Raw genomic sequence first — 20,971 nt, 5'->3', positions numbered from 1 at the left:
CTTCCTTCTTGGCCTCCTTTTCACTCTTTTTAAAAATGGTTTGTATTTTCCAGAACTCTGTTCTCAATCCTATTTTATTATCTACCTGTTCACACTCCCTGTCCATGACTTCAGCCATCCTTTCTCTCCTTCCCGAATACATTTCTCTTTTCCCTGCCGCATGCAAGTCTTTGCCAAAGCCAGAAATTTAGATAAGGATATAGTAAATTTCTTCCTTTCTTTATGCTTCATAAGCCAAGTATAAAGTCCTGTTGATCATGTCTTCTAATTACTGCTTTTGCATGCCCTTTCATAGTCTCTTTCCTTGACCCTAAGCTTCTCATGATTTTCTCCATCTTTTTGTCTTTTCCTACTCACCTTCTCTTGTTTTGCCTGTTCCTGTAGCATCCCTATGACAGACTGAAGCTGCATTCTTTAGTCCTACTACATTTTTAATCATTACAGAAATTACCTTAATTTATTATAATTGTATTTGTAACCCCCATCCCCAAGTACCAGCACAGCAATTGATAAATAGAAACTCCATATCCCTTGTTGATTGAATGGTTGCTGAAAGAGAAAATGAATGAATAATTACATAAAATAGATGATAAAAGATCCTGAGCTTTGCTGGGATAGCCAGTAATGAATATAATTTCTGAATAAGATTTATGGTGACATATTAACAAAATATATATGTAACAAGTAATATTTGAAATTGATCTTTAGAAAAAAATAAACTTTTAAAATATTATCCAGATTATGAAAGTAACATTCATTAATGGGAGTAGACTGCATCCTATATTGTCCTCTAAACTATACCGTAAAATACAGAAAAGAAAAATCACTTCTAATCCCTCATCCAGAATAATCTCTTAACATATTTGTATATTCTTCTAGTATTTTCTATGCATACATTTTTTTCTAAAAATTAGAGCATATGTGTTAGGATTACTTCATCATCTGCTGTTTTCTCTGATCTGTTTATTGTTTTATGGATCTATTATGACTTCGTCGTAAAACATGCTCCCAAAGGACCTTACAGCTTATTTGAAGAAATACAGCATAAGTAAAATAATTAAATGGAAAAGCATTTGCGCTGTGTAGGCAGTAGATAGAGTAGGAATTTAAAGGGGAGGAGTTTCATCTTCAAAGAAAGGAGAGAGTACTTGAGCCTCAAGATTAGTATGTGGACAAATAGGAAGAGGAGGGCATCTTAGGACAGAATGAGCAAAGGTCCAAGACATAAGAACATAGTAAATTGAGCAGCAGTAAAGAAAGGTTCTGCCTGAATTCAATTTGGTATATATATGAAACCTGAGTGTACAAGAGTTAGTATATGCCAATCTATAGTCTGTTGATCTGATTTACTGATTTGTGTTAGGCTTCATAGAAAATCAAGTTACCTACAAAGGGATATGTGTGGTACAAAGATTAGAGTAAATGAATAGTATGTGACTCCAATATTTTATAAATTTTTCCCATAAAATACTAATTAGAAGGAGACTGGAGGAGTTAACCTGAGACAACCAGAAGATAAATCATTAAAAAATATCTCCACAACATAAACTATCCAGTTAGTGATTCATTTGATTAAGTCAGCCCTCTTTTAAATGCAGATTAGGGATCATCTGCTATTTAGAAATCTTATGCTTACTGGTTTTTAGGTGCTTCCACTCCTGGTGCTTAAGATTCTTAAAAATTCTGGGGCACCTGGGTGGCTCAGTTGGTTAAGCATCTGCCTTTGGCTTGGGTCATGATCCTGGAGCCCTGGGATCAAGCCCTGTCTAGCGCTCCCCACTAAGCAAGAAGCCTGTTTCTCTCTCTCCTGCTCCTCCTCACCTCCTGTGCTCTCTTCTCTCTCTCAAATAAGTAATATCTTAAAGAAAAAAAAAGATACTTATAAATCCTTAGCCGTTTATCAGATATGCCATCTTTTTTTTTTTTTTTTAAGATTTACTTACTTATTTGAGAGAGAGAGAGCACACATGAGCGAGCATGTGGTAGGGGAGAGGGAGGAGCAGAAAGAGGGAGAGAATCTCCTGCAGACCTCTTGCTGGGTGCAGAGCCTGATACAGGACTCAGTTCCACCACCCTGAGATCATGACCTCAGCCAAAATCAAGAGTTAGACGCTTAACCAACTGAGCCACTCAGGTGCCCCAATGACATCTATTTCAAAATAGTAAATAACTACTAAAAATTTTGCTTGAACCTTTATTTCTTTTTTTTTTTTAATTTTTTTTAATTTTATTTATTCATGATAGGCACACAGTGAGAGAGAGAGAGAGAGAGAGAGAGAGAGAGAGGCAGAGACACAGGCAGAGGGAGAAGCAGGCTCCATGCACCGGGAGCCCGATGTGGGACTCGATCCCGGGTCTCCGGGATCGCGCCCTAGGCCAAAGGCAGGTGCTAAACTGCTGCGCCACCCAGGGATCCCCTGAACCTTTATTTCTTATAGAGGATCACAGTGCAACTTTTCCACTTCTCCACAGAACTCAAACAGACCTCAAAGATAAGGTTTTGTTAAGGCTCTGCTGAGGGCAAATCATAAATGTAATAAATAGGTTTGGAAGCTTTAACTTACTGGTAGATTGTCTGTCCAGTAAGATAAACTAGTCATTTTATTCCCCTAACCAACATACAGTTTATCTTACCCTGTGGCCAGGTAACTGTGTAAGGTAGAAGGGGCTAGGATATCATTTACCAAGGAAAGGGGGAGAAAATAGCCTCTAAGTTTGAAAGGGCTATAAAAAACAGGATGGTATTTTGTCTTTTCAACAGTCCTCTCTGGCTGGGAGGTTTCATTATTTGTGTTAGTACATGTGCTGACAATTTTTTTTTTTTTCCTTTTTATCTCTGTTTTTTAGCTCAAGGAGAAATTGAAGCCATAGTTGTACCTGTTTGCTTAGCATTCCTGTTGACTACCCTTTTGGGAGTATTGTTCTGCTTTAATAAGCGAGACCTGTAAGTACCCCTATTTTTATTTTTGGTGTTTTTTCCTGGGTTTATGCTCTGTTCTCTCCCTCAACCCCTAGACCCACATAATCACTGATCTGTTTTCTGTGACTGTAGATTTGCCTTTTCTAGGATTTCATACAGAGTCAAATAATATGTAGTCTTATTTTTATATAGTGTTTCTGAGACTCACTGTTGCATATACTCCTATTTTTCTATTTATTGAATAGTAATCTAAAGATTTATCAAAGTTTGTTCATATATCTGGTATGGAAATTTGGGCTGTTTCTTTGAATTGGGGCTATTGTGAATAATGTTGCCATGAACATTCACCTACAGAGCTTTGTGTGGACATATGTTATAATTTATCTTGTGAAAAAGCTAGTAGTGGGATTACTGGGTCATATAGTAAGTGCCTATTTAACTTTATAAGAAACTGTCAAACTATTTTTCAAAGCAGATATACCATCTTGTAGTCTCACCAGCTCTGTGAGTTCCAGTTTCATATTATCAACACTTGGTACTGTCAGGATTTTTAATTTAGGCTAGTTTCTTATTGGTGTTAATGCCATTTTTACATTGGGTTGTTTGCCTTAATATTGAACTTAGGAGTTCTTTAGGTATTCTGAGTACAAAATTATTGTCAAATGTATTTTGGAAAGTCTGGTCTTGTGGCTTTTCTCATTTTCTTCACTGTGACTTTAGAAAAACAAAGTTTTTAATTGTCATGAAGTCCATTTTATCAATTTTTTGATTCTTGTTTTATGTCCTGTGTAGGAAATCTTTACCTAAGTCAGTGTCACGAATACATTCTTTGTTTTCCTCTAGAACTATAATCATTTTAGCCATATATCTGTGATCTAATCAGAATTTCCTGAGGTCAGGGTCAAAGTTCTTTTTTTGTCATAGATAACTAGTTAGTTGCTCCAGCCTTACGTGCTGAAAATACTTGTATTGCCTAGATATCTTTGTCAAAATCAATTATCCATGGAAGTCTGGATTTGTGGATTCTCAATTCTGTTCAATTGATCTATATGTCTATTCATCCCAATACCATACTGTCTTGATTTTTACTACTCTTCAATAAGCTTGAAAGCAGCTAGTAGAATTCTTACAGTATTTTTCAAAATTATTTTGGCTAGGTTCTTTCATAAGCTTATAATATTTATGGAAAGGAATTTCCTTTAAAAACTGAGATTTTATTGAATCTGTAAATCGGTTCAGAGAAAAAAATGTAATCTGAACAGGAGTTTGCATCTTCATAAGTCACCCTTTCAGTCCAGGAACATGTTAATTCTTTAGATTTTCTTTAATTTTCTTTTGTAGTGTATTGTGGTTTCCAGTGGATAATGAGCCTTATACATCTTATGTTAAATTTATTCCTTAATATTTTTTATACAATTGTAAATGGCATTTTGAGAAATTTTTATTTTCTAGTCACTCATTTCTAGAAATGCAATTTTTAAAAATATATTGTCCTTATATACTAAGACCTGGGTACATTCATCTACTCTAGTACCTTTTTGGATTTCTTAGCATTTTCACTGCTCACCAGTAAAGATGGTTATTCTGATGTTTATGTTTTCATTTACTTTTATTATACTGATTGAGTAGTAACTTTTCATTATCCCCAATTTTAAGGGAAAAAGCATTCAGTCTTGATCATTATGTGTGATGTGGTTTTAAATTGAGAAAGTTCTCTTATATTTCTATTTTGCTGAGAGTTTTTGTCATCAGTAAGTACTACATTTTGTCAGGTGCTTTTTTGGCATCTGCTGAGATGATCATACTATTTTTCTCCTTCCTACACATATGGTGAATTTTATTCGTTTTTTTTTTTTTTTTTTTTTTTCATGTACTAAACCATCCTTGCATTTCTTAGACTTTTCTGGATTCATTGTGTTAATTTTTGCATTTATGTTTCATGAGTGATGTTAGTCTGGTCTCTTTTGTGGTGTATTTATCTACTTTTGAAATCAGGGTAATAGTAATTACCTCATAAAATAAATAGCCTCATCAAATTAATGGGGACACGTTGCCTTCTCTGTTTTCTGGGAGAGTTTACATAGGATTCATATTATTTCTCTTTAAGTGTTTGCTAGAATTTACCCATCCATTTGAGCCTGAAATTTTCCTATGGGAGGAAGGTTAATTTAACTCAGATTTTCTTTCAGTCCGTTTCCAGGAATTCACCTATTGACAGGTTGGTCTTTTTGTTTAGGTTGTTAACTTTATTGCTTTTTATGTTACACCCAGATTGTTATAGTAGTTTCCACAGGACAGTCAGTCTAGTCTGTTAGGATCTTATTACTCATTTTTATTTTTATATTTGAACCTATTTCAAGATGACTCACTTCCTGTATACTTAATATACACTTAGGGACCTCTAACTTGGGGCTAGGAATTATATTAAAGGAAATAATCTTGTGAAAAACCAAATTTATCATGTTTTATCTGGTAACTGTGTGATAATTTATTATTTGATTTTAGTTGGAAATGGAACACTTTTGCTTTTTTTGTTGTTGGGCAGGGGTGTACTATAAAGTTTTGTGACTTGGCTCAACTTTTAATTGGTTTTTATTGCAGAATTTTATTTCAGTTTTTTTACTTTGAATATTTAACAGATTTTTATTATGACTAGATTAAGCTCATGTTTAGAATTAGGGAATATTATTTATTGCATGTAATTCTACAGACATTATATTTCTTTTTTCTCCAGCATTAAGAAACATATCTGGCCTAATGTTCCAGATCCTTCAAAGAGTCATATTGCCCAATGGTCACCTCATACACCTCCGAGGGTAAGATAATATTTCTGACTTGTTTATACACAGGCATGTTAAGGGTACATTTAAGGAGTTGACCAAATGATGAGACCAAATTGAAAAGTAAATGATAGTAAGATATTATCACAGCATATTCTGATATTCCTTAGTCTAGTCAATAAACATGAAAAGTACTTGATTGAACTTGCAAATAGAAAAGTTCATGTGTAAAACTACTATATGGCAACTGTGTTAGAAGGCAAACATTTGGACTAGATACTAAAATCAAATTTAAATCCAGTTTAATACTGTTGAAATAATTTCTAGAAACCTAGATTAAATTCTTTGAAATTCTCTAAAGGCACAATAACTGAACTATATTACCTTCTAATAATTCTTGAATTTTATGTTAAACTATGTAACACATTTTAATCTTCTATAAGGCTTAAGTCATTTGAGTTTTATTTCTCATGTTTTCTAGTTTTTCTGTCCTGTTAATCCTAGGCTCTATACTCTAGCAATGAAATATTCTGTACACCAATAGCTTATCAAAATTTAACAACAGTGTTGATTTGGAATTCTGATGAAATACAGCCTGATTCATATTTCTCAGAATCATTTCCAACAGTATCTGCAGTTCAGCTAGTTGACAGGGCTTAGTGATAGATTATCTCTGCACCATGGGAATTACTGAGAAGTTTCAGAGATGCATTTCTCTGTGGCTTTAACTAGAATTTGCCATATGTGCTTCAGAGTTTCTAAATGAACATATGCCATAGATGATAATACCTTCTTCTTTCTTTCTTTCTTAGCATAATTTTAATTCAAAAGATCAAATGTATTCAGATGGTAATTTCACTGATGTAAGTGTTGTGGAAATAGAAGCAGCAAATGACAAAAAGCCTTTTCCAGAAGATCTGAAATCATTGGATCTGTTCAAGAAGGAAAAAATTAGTACTGAAGGACACAGCAGTGGTATTGGAGGGTCTTCATGCATGTCCTCCTCTAGGCCAAGCATTTCTAGCAGCGATGAAAATGAGTCTGCACAAAACACCTCGGGCACCGTCCAGTATTCCACAGTGGTGCACAGTGGCTACAGACACCAGGTTCCATCGGTCCAAGTCTTCTCAAGATCTGAGTCCACCCAGCCCTTGTTAGATTCTGAGGAGCGGCCAGAAGATCTACAGCTGGTAGATAACATAGATAGCAGTGTTGGCAATTTGCCCAGGCAACAGTATTTCAAACAGAACTGCAGTCAACATGAAACCAGTCCAGATATTTCACATTTTGAAAGGTCAAAGCAAGTTTCATCAGTCAATGAAGAAGATTTTGTTAGACTCAAACAGCAGATTTCAGATATTTCACAGCCCTATGGATCTGGGCAAATGAAAATGTTTCAGGAAATTTCTGTAGCAGATGCTTTTGGCCCACATACTGAGGGACAGGTAGAGAGATTTGAAACAGTTGGGATGGAGGCCGCAATTGATGAAGGAATGCCTAAAAGTTACCTACCACAGACTGTCAGAAGAGGTGGCTACATGCCTCAGTGAAAGACTAGTTCCTGTTACAACTTCGGCAGTACCTGTAAACTAAAGCTAATTTTATCTGTTATTTCAGATAAAAATAATCTTCACTCACTGAAGATGATCATTTGCCCTTGAGGACAACAATAAACTGTCCTCCCACATGGGCTATTTCTCTTCCAGAATATCTGGGATTCTACTTTCAAGCACTACATAAACTGACTTCATCCTCTGAATAGCTGAATGATTTTGTGCTGTTTCAGGATGTTTGCACTGAAGAAAAACAGAAAGCTTGTCTGAAATTTATAAAGTAAAACTTTGTTTTGGTAGCTAGAAAACAGAGGGTATTTAAATAATAAGCAGTGATATACTTAGCACAGCTGTACTGATTTTAATGAGAATAGTCACCAAACACACTGGCTGAGATAGAGTTAAGATAAAAAATAAGATGAGCAAGATCTAGACTCTACTTCGGCTGACAGCTTAAAGAGATGTAGGTGGCATAATTTTACAAACCCGGTTTTTGATGTCTGACCAAACTCAAACCCCCCCCACCCCAAAAAGTGGGCTTAATTATAATCTTACCAACAGAAAGTAGTGGACATTCTCTTCCTCTCTTCCATTGGTAATGATGCTGCCAGTAACTAGAAAATGGAATTCTAGAGTCTGAATTTTGCAAATTAAAAAAAATATTTTTGAACATTATATAATCATAAATAATCTAACTAAATTTTCAAAATTTGCTTTCTGTCATTATTTACAAACTCAGCAGACTGCCCAGTTTGGAGGTAGCAGTGAATGCCAAACTGTGTTAACCATTTAAAAAATTCTTTGCCATTTATGAAAATTTATTTATTAACATTTTTCTATAAACATTATTGCCCTTTTTGTTAAAAGGCTAGAGAATTTGGTTGATGAAGCACTTTATACAATGAATCTTCACCTTAAAAAATGTGTTTTAATTTAATAGGTTTTGGTTTTGATTTTAAGTAGGCTAAGATTTGAAGGTTGTTTTTTTTCTCTAATTGTGTGAAGCAAACTAAGAGGACATGGGCACTACTTATCAAAATAAAGCACCATCCAAAAATGTACGTGTTGATGTTCGTAAATATCACAGTGCATACCCTTGTTGTAAAGGCACTTAATGAAGGGATAGTATTTTAGTATCTGCCAATTCTGAGGTAGGTGGAACTTAGTTCCCCATTGTGATTTAGATTTTAAGCCTCTCCCCACATGTTCTGTTCTTCCCAGAGAGAAGTTAGCCAGGACTCCAGAGTTAGCACTAACCCCACTTTCACATTTATGCCATACCCTCCCTACCCACCACATTTGACGAAGAGGCAGGGCAAAAGACAGGAACAAGAAGTATGAAGAAATTTTCATTACTCATTAGTGGTTGACTAGTGCTATCGAGTAGATTTGCAGAAAGTATGTTTTGGTTTTCTGTCGTATTTAACTCACAAAGACCAGGCAAACTTCAGATAATTTGTAGAAGTTACTCAATAATAAAAGGCTAAGGAAAGTTGCTATACATTGACAATTGAAATCTAATTTTATTCAGTACTATGAGAATATTGTCCATATTAGACCTCCTGTTTACAAGATATCCTGTGTATTCTTGCCTGCTATGTTTCAGAGCGCTTTCACGTACATGGTCTTGGTGAGATGGGGCAGAGGCATCATGAGATTGGCAAGGAAGCACATGATGAAGACTGGGCACAGAGAAGCCAAATAGGGACAGAAGGACCCCAAAGTCACACTACAGGATAATGGCACCACCACCATTTAGGTTGGTCAAAACCTGATCCAAACCAGGATTTCACTGATCTTGCTAGGAGTCTGTCAAGAAATTTCTATCAATTTTATTTTTCATTTCCTCCAAGTAAGTAGTCATGTTATTATAATCATGGTCAGCTCTACCCTTCCTCATGATAAACAGCAGCATTAGGAAGAATTCCAGTGTGACATGTGTACTCGGCGGCATAGGAGCAGTTAGAAAATGTTAACTCATAATCTAAGGGAATGAGAATGAAATCATTGAAGAAAGAACACTGTATAAGCAAATCTGTCTATAAGCAAAACTGGTCTAGAACATGGTGCCCTGGGTGTCCCCCAGCTGCCAGGCCACTTTAGACATACTAAATAGTTGCTATACAAATAATCCATTCAGGAAATAGCCCTAGATTCATTTATTAATATGTGATATACATCTTTGCCTGACAAGAGAAAAGCATTCATCAAACTTGTTTACAGTACAAAACTACTTTCCTAAGCCAGGTCTTAGGATAAATTGGGGTTAGGGGCGGTTTCTTCAAGTTTCAGGGTAATTTGTTTTGAGGCTTGAAATTGTATCTTAGGTAGGCAGAGAAACAAATCTGGTTTATATGAAAATGAGTCTATGAGTTAGTGGCTGTGTTACTAACACTCGAGTATCTAAAAATTTCCTGTAATGTAATGCTGGCAGAGCCTCTCAATGGACAAAACTAATGCACTGCTTCTGATGCACTGGCCCTTGGATGGGATTAAAAAAATACAAGTGTGTCACATGTATTGCCACTATAGTTTGTTCCTGGCTTGTTGGGTATCCCACCCCCTTATAAAGGCATGATGCTGAGCAACTATGGGGAAACACCCAAACCTCAAACCCATTAAAATCTAAAACTTTTTTTTAAAACTTGGATCAGTAGGTCAGCACCCAGGAACATACCCAACATGGAAGTAGAAGCAGGGGGAAAAGCAAAACCATTCACATGTTCTGTGTTCATATCAGTTCTCTACCTGTCTGTTCATTTAATTTCAACCTTACACATGAAGTTACCTAATCTTCCTAGCTTACTGTGAAGTTCACGGTTCATGAAGTAGAAATATACTTGTAAAACATTTATTTATGAAAGCTCATTCTTTAAGTAGAACATCTTAAATAGTTTCATAAATAGAAATCAAATTTTTTAAAATGTCTGTGTTCTCTCCACAGGGTTAACTAGTTAAAATCATGGCAGATAATGTACAAATAGGATAATCATACATACAATTCTCTAAAACTTGTTAACTGGCATGTATCAACCGAGTATAAGTAGGAGAGCTCTTCCTCCCTTCTGTTATATTCCACATCATTCTCCTATGTTTGGTTTTAAGAAGTTTTTAAACCATATATATATCTGTTACTTCATTGAGAGGGGTAGTATGTCAATGTAATAAGCTATATAAAATTTTTAAAATTCAACTGTTAAAAGTTAACTGGGATAGCTTCCTGTTGCAGGTCGTGTTCAGTTCTGTTGCCTGAGTAATACTGCTTTAAAAAATTCATTGCACTTTTCTATGTATTGAGACTATGGAGCCATAAAATGGCAAGCTGTTTAACGTAAAATTGTTCATCGTCGGGGCACCTGGCCGGCTCAGTCAGAAGAGCATGCGACTCTTGATCTCAGTGTCGTAGGTTCAAGCCCCACGCTGGGTGTAGAGATTACTAAAAAAAATAATTAAGTAAATAAAATTGGTCATTCTCATGGATTTCGAAGATGGTATAAACTAACGACTTAGAGTCTAATTCTTTTGGCTGGTCTTTTGATAGCAGTTCCTTTTCAGAACTGCTGACTACTTCTAAACAGAATTCAGATGTAAGTCAAAACAGACTTTCCAGAGCCAAACATACCATCTTTTCAATCTTTTTTTGTCACATGTGCTCCTAGTATGCATTAGCGTGGTGTTTTGGTCTACACTGCATTAAAAAGGAAAGAAGGGAACTTAGTGTGAGCTCAATTGGTGTCCATTTTTTTCATAAATTTTTAAGGGCTTTTTGCAGTCAGCAGCTCCTACAAGTGGGTTAGTTTCACTTCATTACCCAGTGCTTTAAAGTTGATTATAATGAAAATGCATTGAAGACCAATGGAGATACATGTCCTAGATCTCTTATCCGTTAAAAAACAAGCTTCGTCTGGATGGTAACTACATGTTTCAAGTGCTATAACATGAATACCAAAATGTGATGTCAAATGGGTATTTTAAAAGCAGATATTTGAAAATTCTTGTCTTAATATATGTTTATTGAATATACTCTAAATAAGTGTGCAATTTGCTAGTATTACAATACAGTGATTAGCATTAGGTATGTATCCTCTTTATATCCCAGCTGTGTCCCTTTTACTTGTAAGTGCAATCCTTTCAAGTTCACTTGCTATTTTACCCCCACCTAGTCTACCTTCACGTAGAAGGCTTGCCTAGAGAGTATTGTACGTATTTTCACTTGTGTAGTGAGTGAATTGCATGTGCCAATTGTTACCGTAGTTATCAGTCTTATGTTAACAAGTCTAAATGTTACTGTAAATGTATCAGCTCTAATCTTTCAAGTAAATTTAAGAAATAAATTCTTGTTTAAATTTTTTTCTGTGTGATCACTAATGTGATGTAACTGCATGTAATGTTTGAGAAAACTTATTTGTCACTACTGCTGTTGGGTCTTAGTGTAAACTAGATGCTTTTAGAGGTTTCTTTGGCTTTTTAAATGTTCATTTAGCATAATGGAATGGGTTTTAGAAGAAAATTAGTACATTATCTTGGCCTTAGTAACATGGAATGGACTGAGAGCTTGTAAATCTGGAAAACTGTTAAATGAATTTGCCAAGTTGAGTTCTGGAATCCAACCATCATACCACCTCCCAGTGGGTTTTATTTTTTGGTTTTGGTTTTTCTGTTGGGCTGCCGGCGGACCAGCCAAGTACAGAGGTACTGCGCCATCTAGTGGCTGGCCCGAAGCCACACTGCTAGAGTCTCCTTCCTGGCAGAGGCATGAAGCCAACTGAAGATGCAGCATCCCACTGCTACCCTGAGGTTGCAGAGTAGTAATATGTAAAACTAAGTCAACAGTTCCACTTGGAAGGAAATCCTACGCTATTAGATTTGCACATCTCATTGTGATTTTATCAAAATATGCAGGGAGTTAAATCCACAAACCAAGTTAACTTCATCGCCTCACATACTACAGGTTACAAAAATAATCTCCTGGCTTTGGGCTAAGTGTTCCTGTGTTTAAAATACCTCATTTGACCCTAACAGGCTCAGCCTGACTTCTTAGTAGCACTTCTTGTCATTTATGTCATTTATATTATGCATCCAATACCTGCTTCCAGGAAGATTACAGACTTCCCTCAGCATTCTGTTCCCCTAGCTCAGGGGCAGAGACAACTTTGAGTTGTCTGTAATGAGTTAGCTCAGAAGCCTGCCTTCCCCCGCCAGCCCCTGCATTTGCTCTTAGCACACACAGCAGCACCCCAAAGGGAGGTAAATGTACTGGAACTTAAATAAAAACAAGAAAAAGAAACAGAAACGGAAGGGAAGGGAAGGAAAGGAAAGGAAGGAAGGAGGAAAGGGAAGCAAAAGGGTCCTTCCTCAGCAGAATGCATTTTTTTAAAGGTATTTTTTATTTATTTATGATAGTCACAGAGAGAGAGAGAGGCAGAGACATAGGCAGAGGGAGAAGCAGGCTCCATGCACCGGGAGCCCGATGTGGGATTCGATCCCGGGTCTCCAGGATCGCGCCCTGGGCCAAAGGCAGGCGCCAAACCGCTGCGCCACCCAGGGATCCCCAGAATGCATTTTAACCCAACGCCTGCTGCCTCTTGGGGTTCCAGGGGAGGTGGAACCCGGCGCACTGCAGCTCGTGAGAAGAGGCTCTGGGGGCAGGAGCCCTTTCCTGAGGGCCCAGGTCCCACAAGTCCTGTCCCCGCCGTCCTGCCAGGCCACCCACGCCGGCGCCCTGGGCTCACACTCGCCCGGCTTGGCCCCGCCCGGCTCCTGCCGAGCCGCTAGGGGGCAGCACTGGCGGCGTGAAAGGCCTGCCGCTGTCCAACGACTCGCAGCCTAGGGCCAAACACTGGCTTTTTGGGTTCTATCACCTTTTCTGGTCGGGCTGTGCCTCTTTCCAGCCTCTTGTAGCCTCCTTTCCAGATCTATACCCTCCAGTTGCTGGAACACAGTTTTCTCCTATCTCCCAGGCTATACACATGATTTTTTTTTCTTCTAAAATGTTCTCCTAGGCCCAGTCTCTTGTTTAGCTAGAAAATTTCTCACGTATTGATGAAGGAGAGACTCCCCTAGATCCTCCTGGGTGGGATCTTTCACTCTTCTCCTCTTTCTCCCCAGGCTTGATGGCCTTCCACGTCCCAAGACCACACTGATGGCCAGTGCTTGCCTCCAACCTAGGAGCCACACCCCTGGAGGCAGGTTCCCTGTTTCATCTCTGAGTCCCTGGCACCTAGTAGGTCAGGTGGATGTAGGTGCTTGCTAGATCTTGCTTAGAGGAAGAAATCAAAGCGTGAATATCAGAGCAGATTTCCAAATTCGTTAGTCAAATTCTTTTTTAGCACTGGTGTCAGGTTTCTTTTTGCCCAAGGGTGCGTGGTGCCCAGGCAGTCAGAGCCTTGCCTCTCCTCCACCTCCAACATGAAAGCACCCCCTGATGCCCACCTCTAACCAGCAAGGGCTTAAAGGCTTTTCTAAAGCAACACAGATACTCGATGTGTCAAAAAACAACCCCCCCCCCAAAAAAAAAATTTAAAGCCGGGATGGATCCTTACAGCTTCTTGTTCCATCTCCTCATCCCTCAGACAAGGACCATGAGAAGACAATCCAGCAAACATTGCCACACCACAGGAGGGGAAAACTCAATTTGGGGGTGATTATACCAGAAAAAGACAACAGCCCTGTCCCCAGAAGTTATTCTGGAGAGGAAGATGAAATAAACACTTTGGATGAGCCTTAGCCTTAAAAAAAAGAGTACATCAGAAAAGGAACATTAAGTGCAGACTAGGGAACCCAGGTTCTCGGTTACCTCAGGGCTTGAATATAAGGCAGCCCCAAATAAAGAGACATCTCCCAATTTTCCCTTAAGAAAAACCTGAAGAAAAATTTTGAACACGAATGTATGCCTTTTATAAATGTTGATTAAATAGCTGCATGTCTGCCTCTGGTTGCTATTTTAAATCAGACAATATCCAATACACCAGGACAAAGTATTGATTTTTCACTCATGAAATAATTCTATCCAAATCTTTCTGTGCTCATGGACAACAGGGTTTTCCCTTGTCATCACCAGTTCCTCTTTTTGAAGTATCAGCACAGTTCTCCAGAGCTCATCCGTGTCACTGCCACACAGCTGAGACACAGCGTGATGCAGCTGTCGGGAAACAGACTCCCAGGCCTGAGTACCCACTTGTGTAATATTGACAGTTTCCCCAACTGCCTCGGAAGTGGATATGCATTATCCCCATAAGGAAACTGCTTACCATTTTGCTTTTTAAGAGAGTCTTCAAAAAAAAACTTCCTTAAAATGAAATCATATATATTTAATAGTGAGCTCATACCATGGGAGTGATTACTAAAACTGTGGGTTTTGCCTTTGGCTCTGTTTATGGCAATTCTTCTGGTGATCTCCACTAAAACTCCCAAACTAAGCCTAATTGAGGTCTTTTCCATTTATGAGTCTTTCCCAAACACTCCTATTTTCAAACTGAAAAAGAGCATGTAATAAGAGCAACTTTGCAGGGAATTTATTTTTAGGTGACTCCTCCTTTCCCTGGAAATGATTTTAAGGAAAGTACTCATTTCATATTCAGGCAAAAATCTGTTCATTAGGCATGCCTTCCTGGAAGAAAAGAACTTTCTATAAAACTTTGAAGAAGTGATGGGCATGGATGGATCAAAGAAGTGAGATCAGTATGTGCACACTGTTCTCAAGTTAATGCTGCCTTTCTTCTCTGGGTCAGATTCAACTATAATTCTTTTTATAATATGAGATTTAAATTTCAAAACTAGGTCAACCATAATTCTTTTTTTGTAGTAGGATATTAAAATTGCAAAACAGATCAAAATTTCAAAGGAATTTTGTTGACCTTTCTAGCAACACCCAGATGTTACCAGCCCTACTTCCGGCCCACAGCCAAAAGTGCAACTTTCTCAAGCAAGGACCCTAAGTGTCCTAACACTACTACTCTCAGGCTGGCCATGGTCAGACTGATCTGCAATCCACAGTCCTATGCAAGGCAGAGAGCATCCTGCACTTTTTCTTCACCCAGGACAGAGATAGGAAGGCCTTCTAATCATGGATCTCTGACCACAGTTGAGGAAGGTTCAAGACAAATATCCAATTGCAAGCTTTTTACTGATTTTGAGGCAAATTTGAACAGGATTCTCTCCTCTCCTAAAGAATCATGGAAAGCAAACCAGCCCCATTTCTAAACAACAAGGCTCTATGCAAATAATCCTGCAGGTGAGAGTCTCTCCTGACCCCATGATAATCCAAGTGTCAGGATTTGATAATGTCAGACAGCCTCCCTAGGACCTGTCATAGCACAAAGGGAATGGTTAGAAAAAAGAATGAGCAGGACAGACAGGAGCTTGGTGACAGGCCTGGCTTGAGGCCATCCTGACACTCAGGATACGTCAGTAAAAGAGGCACTGGGTGCATGTGCATGGCCTTAAGGGTAAGCAGGTGCCTCCCTTGTTCCCATCTTGCTTGGAGAAGGTGTAGCTCTGGGATTTCTGTCAACTCATGAGACTGGGAGTATTCCAGGTTCTCTAGCTGGGCAAGTGGGGTGACCGTGAGATTCTGGCTAAGGAATGGACAAGAGAGAGTAAAGCCTGGGGGAGGACAAATGTTACAAAAAGCTTTGTTGATGCTGATGAAGGGTGACACAGGAAGGCAAAGACAGCTCACTAGACATCCCAGAAACCACACTGCCCAACAGGAAAGAGGTAAATGAGCCACAAGGTGAGACACAGGCTCTACTTCTTTTGATGCTGTGGATAATGTGCCCAAGGAGAGACATCTTGCAGATAATGAGTGAAGCCTAAGGATTTAGGTCCCTGGCTTATGACACCAGGCCCTATCTCCCCTCTGTAGTAGTACTGGCAGGTTTCTGTCTTGGGGAGGCCATTTTATTGATCGCAGGGGCTCCTGTCTATGCTATGCCTCTGGCTGTGCCCACTAGCTGGAGAGGGTGAAGCCAACAGGAAGGAAGCGTTTCCTGGATGTGACTAGATAGGAAACCTCACAAGGGTATCTCCATGCAATCACTAATGGCCAGGAGCTGAGAAAGAGCTCATTTCCCTTTTTAAGACAATTGTAGTCAATACCCCTGCCCAATCAATATCTACCTGTATCCCTCCTTCCTATGTTCCCGCATCCACTGACTAGCCTTTGAGAGCACAGCCCTAAGACTACAGGCCTCAGCTGAGATTCTGTTTGTGGAAAGCATCAAGAAAAATGGTAGAGAAGGGGGTAGGAAAATGTGGAACTCCTGCCCCAGCTGCTCCCCAGGTTTTCAGTAACAGCCAAGTTCACACCCCCTCCCCCCACCCTAGAATTTAGCCATCCCCAATTACACACTCTGACCCACATAGAAATGAACAAACTGCAAGATTACCCATTAGAATCAGCAGGGACTTTGAAGGCACACTAACTTGGTACCACTTCTCTGACCCTCATTTTAATAACAACAATAAGCATACACTAACCAACTGGATAACCCAGACATGGATAAATTCCTAGAAACACACAATTTACCAAGATTGAATCATGCATGGAAAATCTTAACAGAGTGATTACTAGTAAGAAGATTGAATTGGTAATCAAAAACCTCCCAAAACACAGAAGTCCAGGACCAAATGACTTCTCTAGTAAGTCCTATCAGTCATTCAAAGCAGAAATCATACCAATCTTTCTCAAACTCTTCCAAAACAATAGAAGAGGAAGGAGCATTTCCAAACTTATATCATTAAGCCAGTATTACCCTGAAACCAAAACCAGAGAATGACACTACATGAAAATTAGAGGCCAATATCCCTGATGAACATAGATGCAAAAATCTTCAACAGCTCTACAGCCATATCACCCTGAACATGCCCAATCTTGTCTGATCTCAGAAGCAGAGCAGGGTCAGGCCTGGTTAGTACTTGGATAGGAGAAGTGTTGAATTAAACTAACATTACACGGTATGTTACATAATTGGAATTTAAATAAAAACTCTTTAAATAAATAAATAAATACTCTTAAAGTCCTCAATAAAATATTACCAAATTGAATTTAACAATACTCTAAAAAATCATACACCATGACTGAACAGTATTTATTCCAGAGATGCCAGAAAGGATCAACATTTTCACAAAAGTCAACATCCACTGACAACAAGAAACTCTCAACCAAATGGGACAGAGGAAACATACCTCAATATAATTAAGACTGTATATGACAAGCCCCTAGCTAATATCATACTCAACAGTGAAAATCTGAAATCTTTTTTTTCTTCAGGAATAAGACAAGGATGTCTACTCTTGCCACTTTTATTCAACAAAGTATTGGAAGTCCTAGCCAGGGCAATTAGGCCAAGAAAAAGAAGTAAAAAGCACCTAAATCAGACAGGAAGAAGTAGAACAGTCACTATTTTCAGATGACATAGTTCTGTATGTAGAAAGCCCGAAGACTATCAGAAAATTGTTAGAATAAACAAATTTAGTAAAGCTGCAAGATATGAAAATCAATATAAAAAAAACCCTCTTGCATTCCCATATGCTAGTAACAAACTGGAAGAGAAATTAAGAAAACAATCCCATTTACAATTGCCATAAATAAATTGAACTCAAGAGGTGAAAGACCTGGGCTCTGAAAACTATAAGACACTGATGAAAGATAAAGATGACACAAGTAAATGGGAAGGTATTCCATGCTCATAGATTGGAAAAATATTGCTAAAAGCCCTTACTAAGAGGGGTCCAGGATGGCAGTGTAACAAGACCCTGACCTCCTCCAATGGACTCACCAAATCTACCTACATTTAGAGCAACTCTTCCTGAAGAACTCACCCCTGACTGAACCACCTCTGCCCAACAAAGGATAGAGGGATCACAAAGAGAACAGCAGGAGACATGGAGACAGTTATGATAGGAACCCCAGCCCCAATGCTACAAATTTCAGCAGGGAAGGATATCACCGAGGGGCCCACGTACAGATTCACTTGACCTGGGGCAGAGCAAACAAAACAAAACAAAACCCCAGTTGTTTAAAGGGCAACTAGACTGTCAGTAAAGGAAACCTGTTTAACTCACCCTAGACCATCCCCTAAATGGTGGGAGAGCTGCTTCAACTTTCTCCAGGGTTGGAGGTGCTGATGAGTGGTAGGTTTGCATTTCCCCTCCACTTTGACAAAGCAGGTGGAAGCAGGGTGCAAGCATTCTAGCTGATTTGCTGCCTCCATGGGCCCCAGGCACCTAGCCCACACCAGCCCATCATCATCTCAACACACACCCCCGCCTGTACTGTCTGAGCTACAGCCATCCCAGCAAGGCTGCCGTGGTGCAATGCACACCAGGGAATCTTCAGCTATGCCCACTACAACTCCATCCATCCTGCCAGGTGACCACTGGCCAATGTGGTCCATTGGCTCCAGCCATCCTGGCTCCAGCCATTCTGCCAGGGTGGCCCTGGCATGGAGCACCCTAGAATCTGCCAGGCCACACCCACTTCAGCTCCAGCCATCTCAACATGACACCCTCTGTGAGGAATGCCCCAGCTCATGCTTCCTGAAGCTCTAGTCAACGCAGCAGGGTGGCTCCAGCATGGAAAGACCCAGAACCCTGGCCTACACATGCCCAGATCCAACCAACTAGCCAAAGCTGCCAGGCATATGTAGTCCAAGGAAATTCCTATACAAGCCCACTCCTTTAAGACAGAGAGGTAGATGTTTCACCCGTTTCATAGGAACAAAGTCAAACAAAATGAAAAGGCAGAGGAATAGGTCACAAAAGAACAACACAAAATTGCCTAACAATTTTTAAAATGGAGATAAACAATTAACCTGATAAAGAGCTCAAAGTATAGTCATAAAGATGCTCACTCAGCATGAGAGAAGAGTACATGAACTCAGTGAGAATTTTAAAAAAGAGACAGAAAATACAAAAAACAACCAGTCAGTGTTAAAGAATACAACAACTGAAATTTTAAAAACATGCCAAAGGGAATCAACAGCAGATTAGAGGATGCCGAACAGATCAGCAATGTGGAAAATAGGAAGTAGAGGGAAGCACCTAAGCTGAATGGTAAAAAGAAAAAGAATTTTTAAAAATAATGATAGGGTAAGGGAACTCTGGGACAATATCGAGCGTGTGAACACTCACGTTATAGGGGTCCCGGAAGGAGAGGGGAAAGACTAAGGGGAAAAAACTTAATTGGAGAAATAATAGCTGAAAACTGCCCTGACCTAGGGAAGGAAACAGATATCCAGATCCAAGAAGCACAGAGAGCCCCCAAAAATATGAACCCAAGGAGAGCCACACCAAGACACATAATAATTAAAATGGCACAAATTTCCCTTTCGGAACTGCGGCCACAGCCATGCGTATGCTCAGGCTTCAGGAGAGGCTTGCCTCCAGGGACCTCCACTGTGGCAAAAAGAAGCTCTGGTTGGACCCCAATGAGACCAATGAAATCACCAATGCAAACTCCCATCAGCAGATACGAAAACTGATCAAAGGTGGGCTGATCATCTGAAAGCCTGCAACTGTCCATTCCCAGGCTCGGGGCCAGAAAAACACTCTGGCCCACCGGAATGGAAGGCATATGGGCATTGGTAAGAGAAAAGGTATTGCCAATTTTTGAATGCCTGAGAAGGCAACATGGATGAGGAGGATGAGAATTCTGCACAGGCTGCTCAGAAGATACCGTGAATCTAGGAAGATTGACCACCACATGTGTCACAGCCTGTACCTGGAAGTGAAGGGTAACATGTTCAAAAACAAGCGGATTCTCATGGAACACATCCACAAGCTGAAGGCAGACAAGGATCGCAAGAAGCTTCCAGCTGACCAGGCTGAGACCTGCAGATCTAAAGCCTAGGAGGCCCACAAGCACCGTGAAGAGTGGCTTCAGGCCACAAAGGAGGAAATCATCAAGATTCTGTCCAAGGAGGAAGAGACCAAGAAATAAAACTCCCTCTCTCTTGTCTGTACGTAGTGGCCTCAGCATTAATCAGATCAGTTATTCAAAAAAAAAAAAAAAAAGATCAGTTATTCGATAAAACACATCTTTATGTACCCCCCAAAATAAATAAAAATAAAAAAAAATAAAATGAAATGACACAAATTTTAAAAAGAGAATATTAAAATCAGCAAGAGAAAATAACTGGTTGTGCACAAGGGACACCTCGTAAGGCTATCAGTTGATTTTTCAGCAGAAATTTTGCAGGCCAGAAGAGAGAAGCAGGATACATTCAAAATGCAAAATGGAAAAAACTGACAGCCAAAAATACCCTACCCGGCAAGACGGTCATTCCAAACTGAAGAAGAGAGTTTCCCAGACAAAAAAAAAAAAAAAAAAAAAATTAAAGGAGGTCATCACCACTGAACAAGTCTTATAAGAATTTATCAGGAACTTCTTTAACCAAAATAAGTCCTACCTAGAATTAAGGAAATTATGAAAGGGAGAAATCTCACTGGTAATTGCAAATATACAATAAAGGTAGAAGATCAATCACTTACAAAGCTAGTGTGAAGGTTCAAAGACAAAAATAGTAAAAGTTCAATTTTATCAAAAAATAGAGGATTCAACAAAACAGAAGTATGTAATGTAATATACTATGCAAATTATGTGGAGAAGAAAAATTAAAAATGTATTGCTTTTATAATGTGTTTCAATTTAAGTGACTATCAACTTAATACAGGTGTCTATGTACTTAGGATGTAACATAGGTGCAGAGTAACCA

At 39.0% G+C, this 20,971-nt stretch overlaps 1 protein-coding gene and 1 pseudogene across 4 annotated transcripts in view; both read left to right on the top strand.

Moving 5' to 3' along the window:
• The window catches only part of IL6ST (interleukin 6 cytokine family signal transducer), a 51,895-nt gene extending 40,292 nt beyond the window's left edge, over nt 1-11,603 (top strand). For 3 of the 4 annotated variants that reach the window (XM_041765218.1, XM_041765217.1, XM_041765220.1), the window contains 3 exons: nt 2,848-2,944; nt 5,655-5,736; nt 6,513-11,603. In XM_041765218.1, the coding sequence (XP_041621152.1) occupies nt 2,848-2,944; nt 5,655-5,736; nt 6,513-7,250 (917 nt within the window). In that variant the 3' untranslated portion in view covers nt 7,251-11,603. The remainder of the gene's footprint in view (nt 1-2,847; nt 2,945-5,654; nt 5,737-6,512) is intronic. The other variant, XM_041765219.1, reaches the window with a different exon arrangement.
• An 8,002-nt stretch (nt 11,604-19,605) lies between these two features.
• Nucleotides 19,606-20,196, top strand: LOC121497896 (annotated as a pseudogene).
• Nucleotides 20,197-20,971: the final 775 nt, after the last annotated feature.

This window comes from Vulpes lagopus, chromosome 8, assembly GCF_018345385.1.
Source record: "Vulpes lagopus strain Blue_001 chromosome 8, ASM1834538v1, whole genome shotgun sequence".
NCBI classification, from domain to species: Eukaryota; Metazoa; Chordata; class Mammalia; order Carnivora; family Canidae; genus Vulpes; species Vulpes lagopus.
The sequence above is the reverse complement of the archived record's forward strand: the minus strand, read 5'-3'. Positions and strand labels throughout refer to the sequence as shown.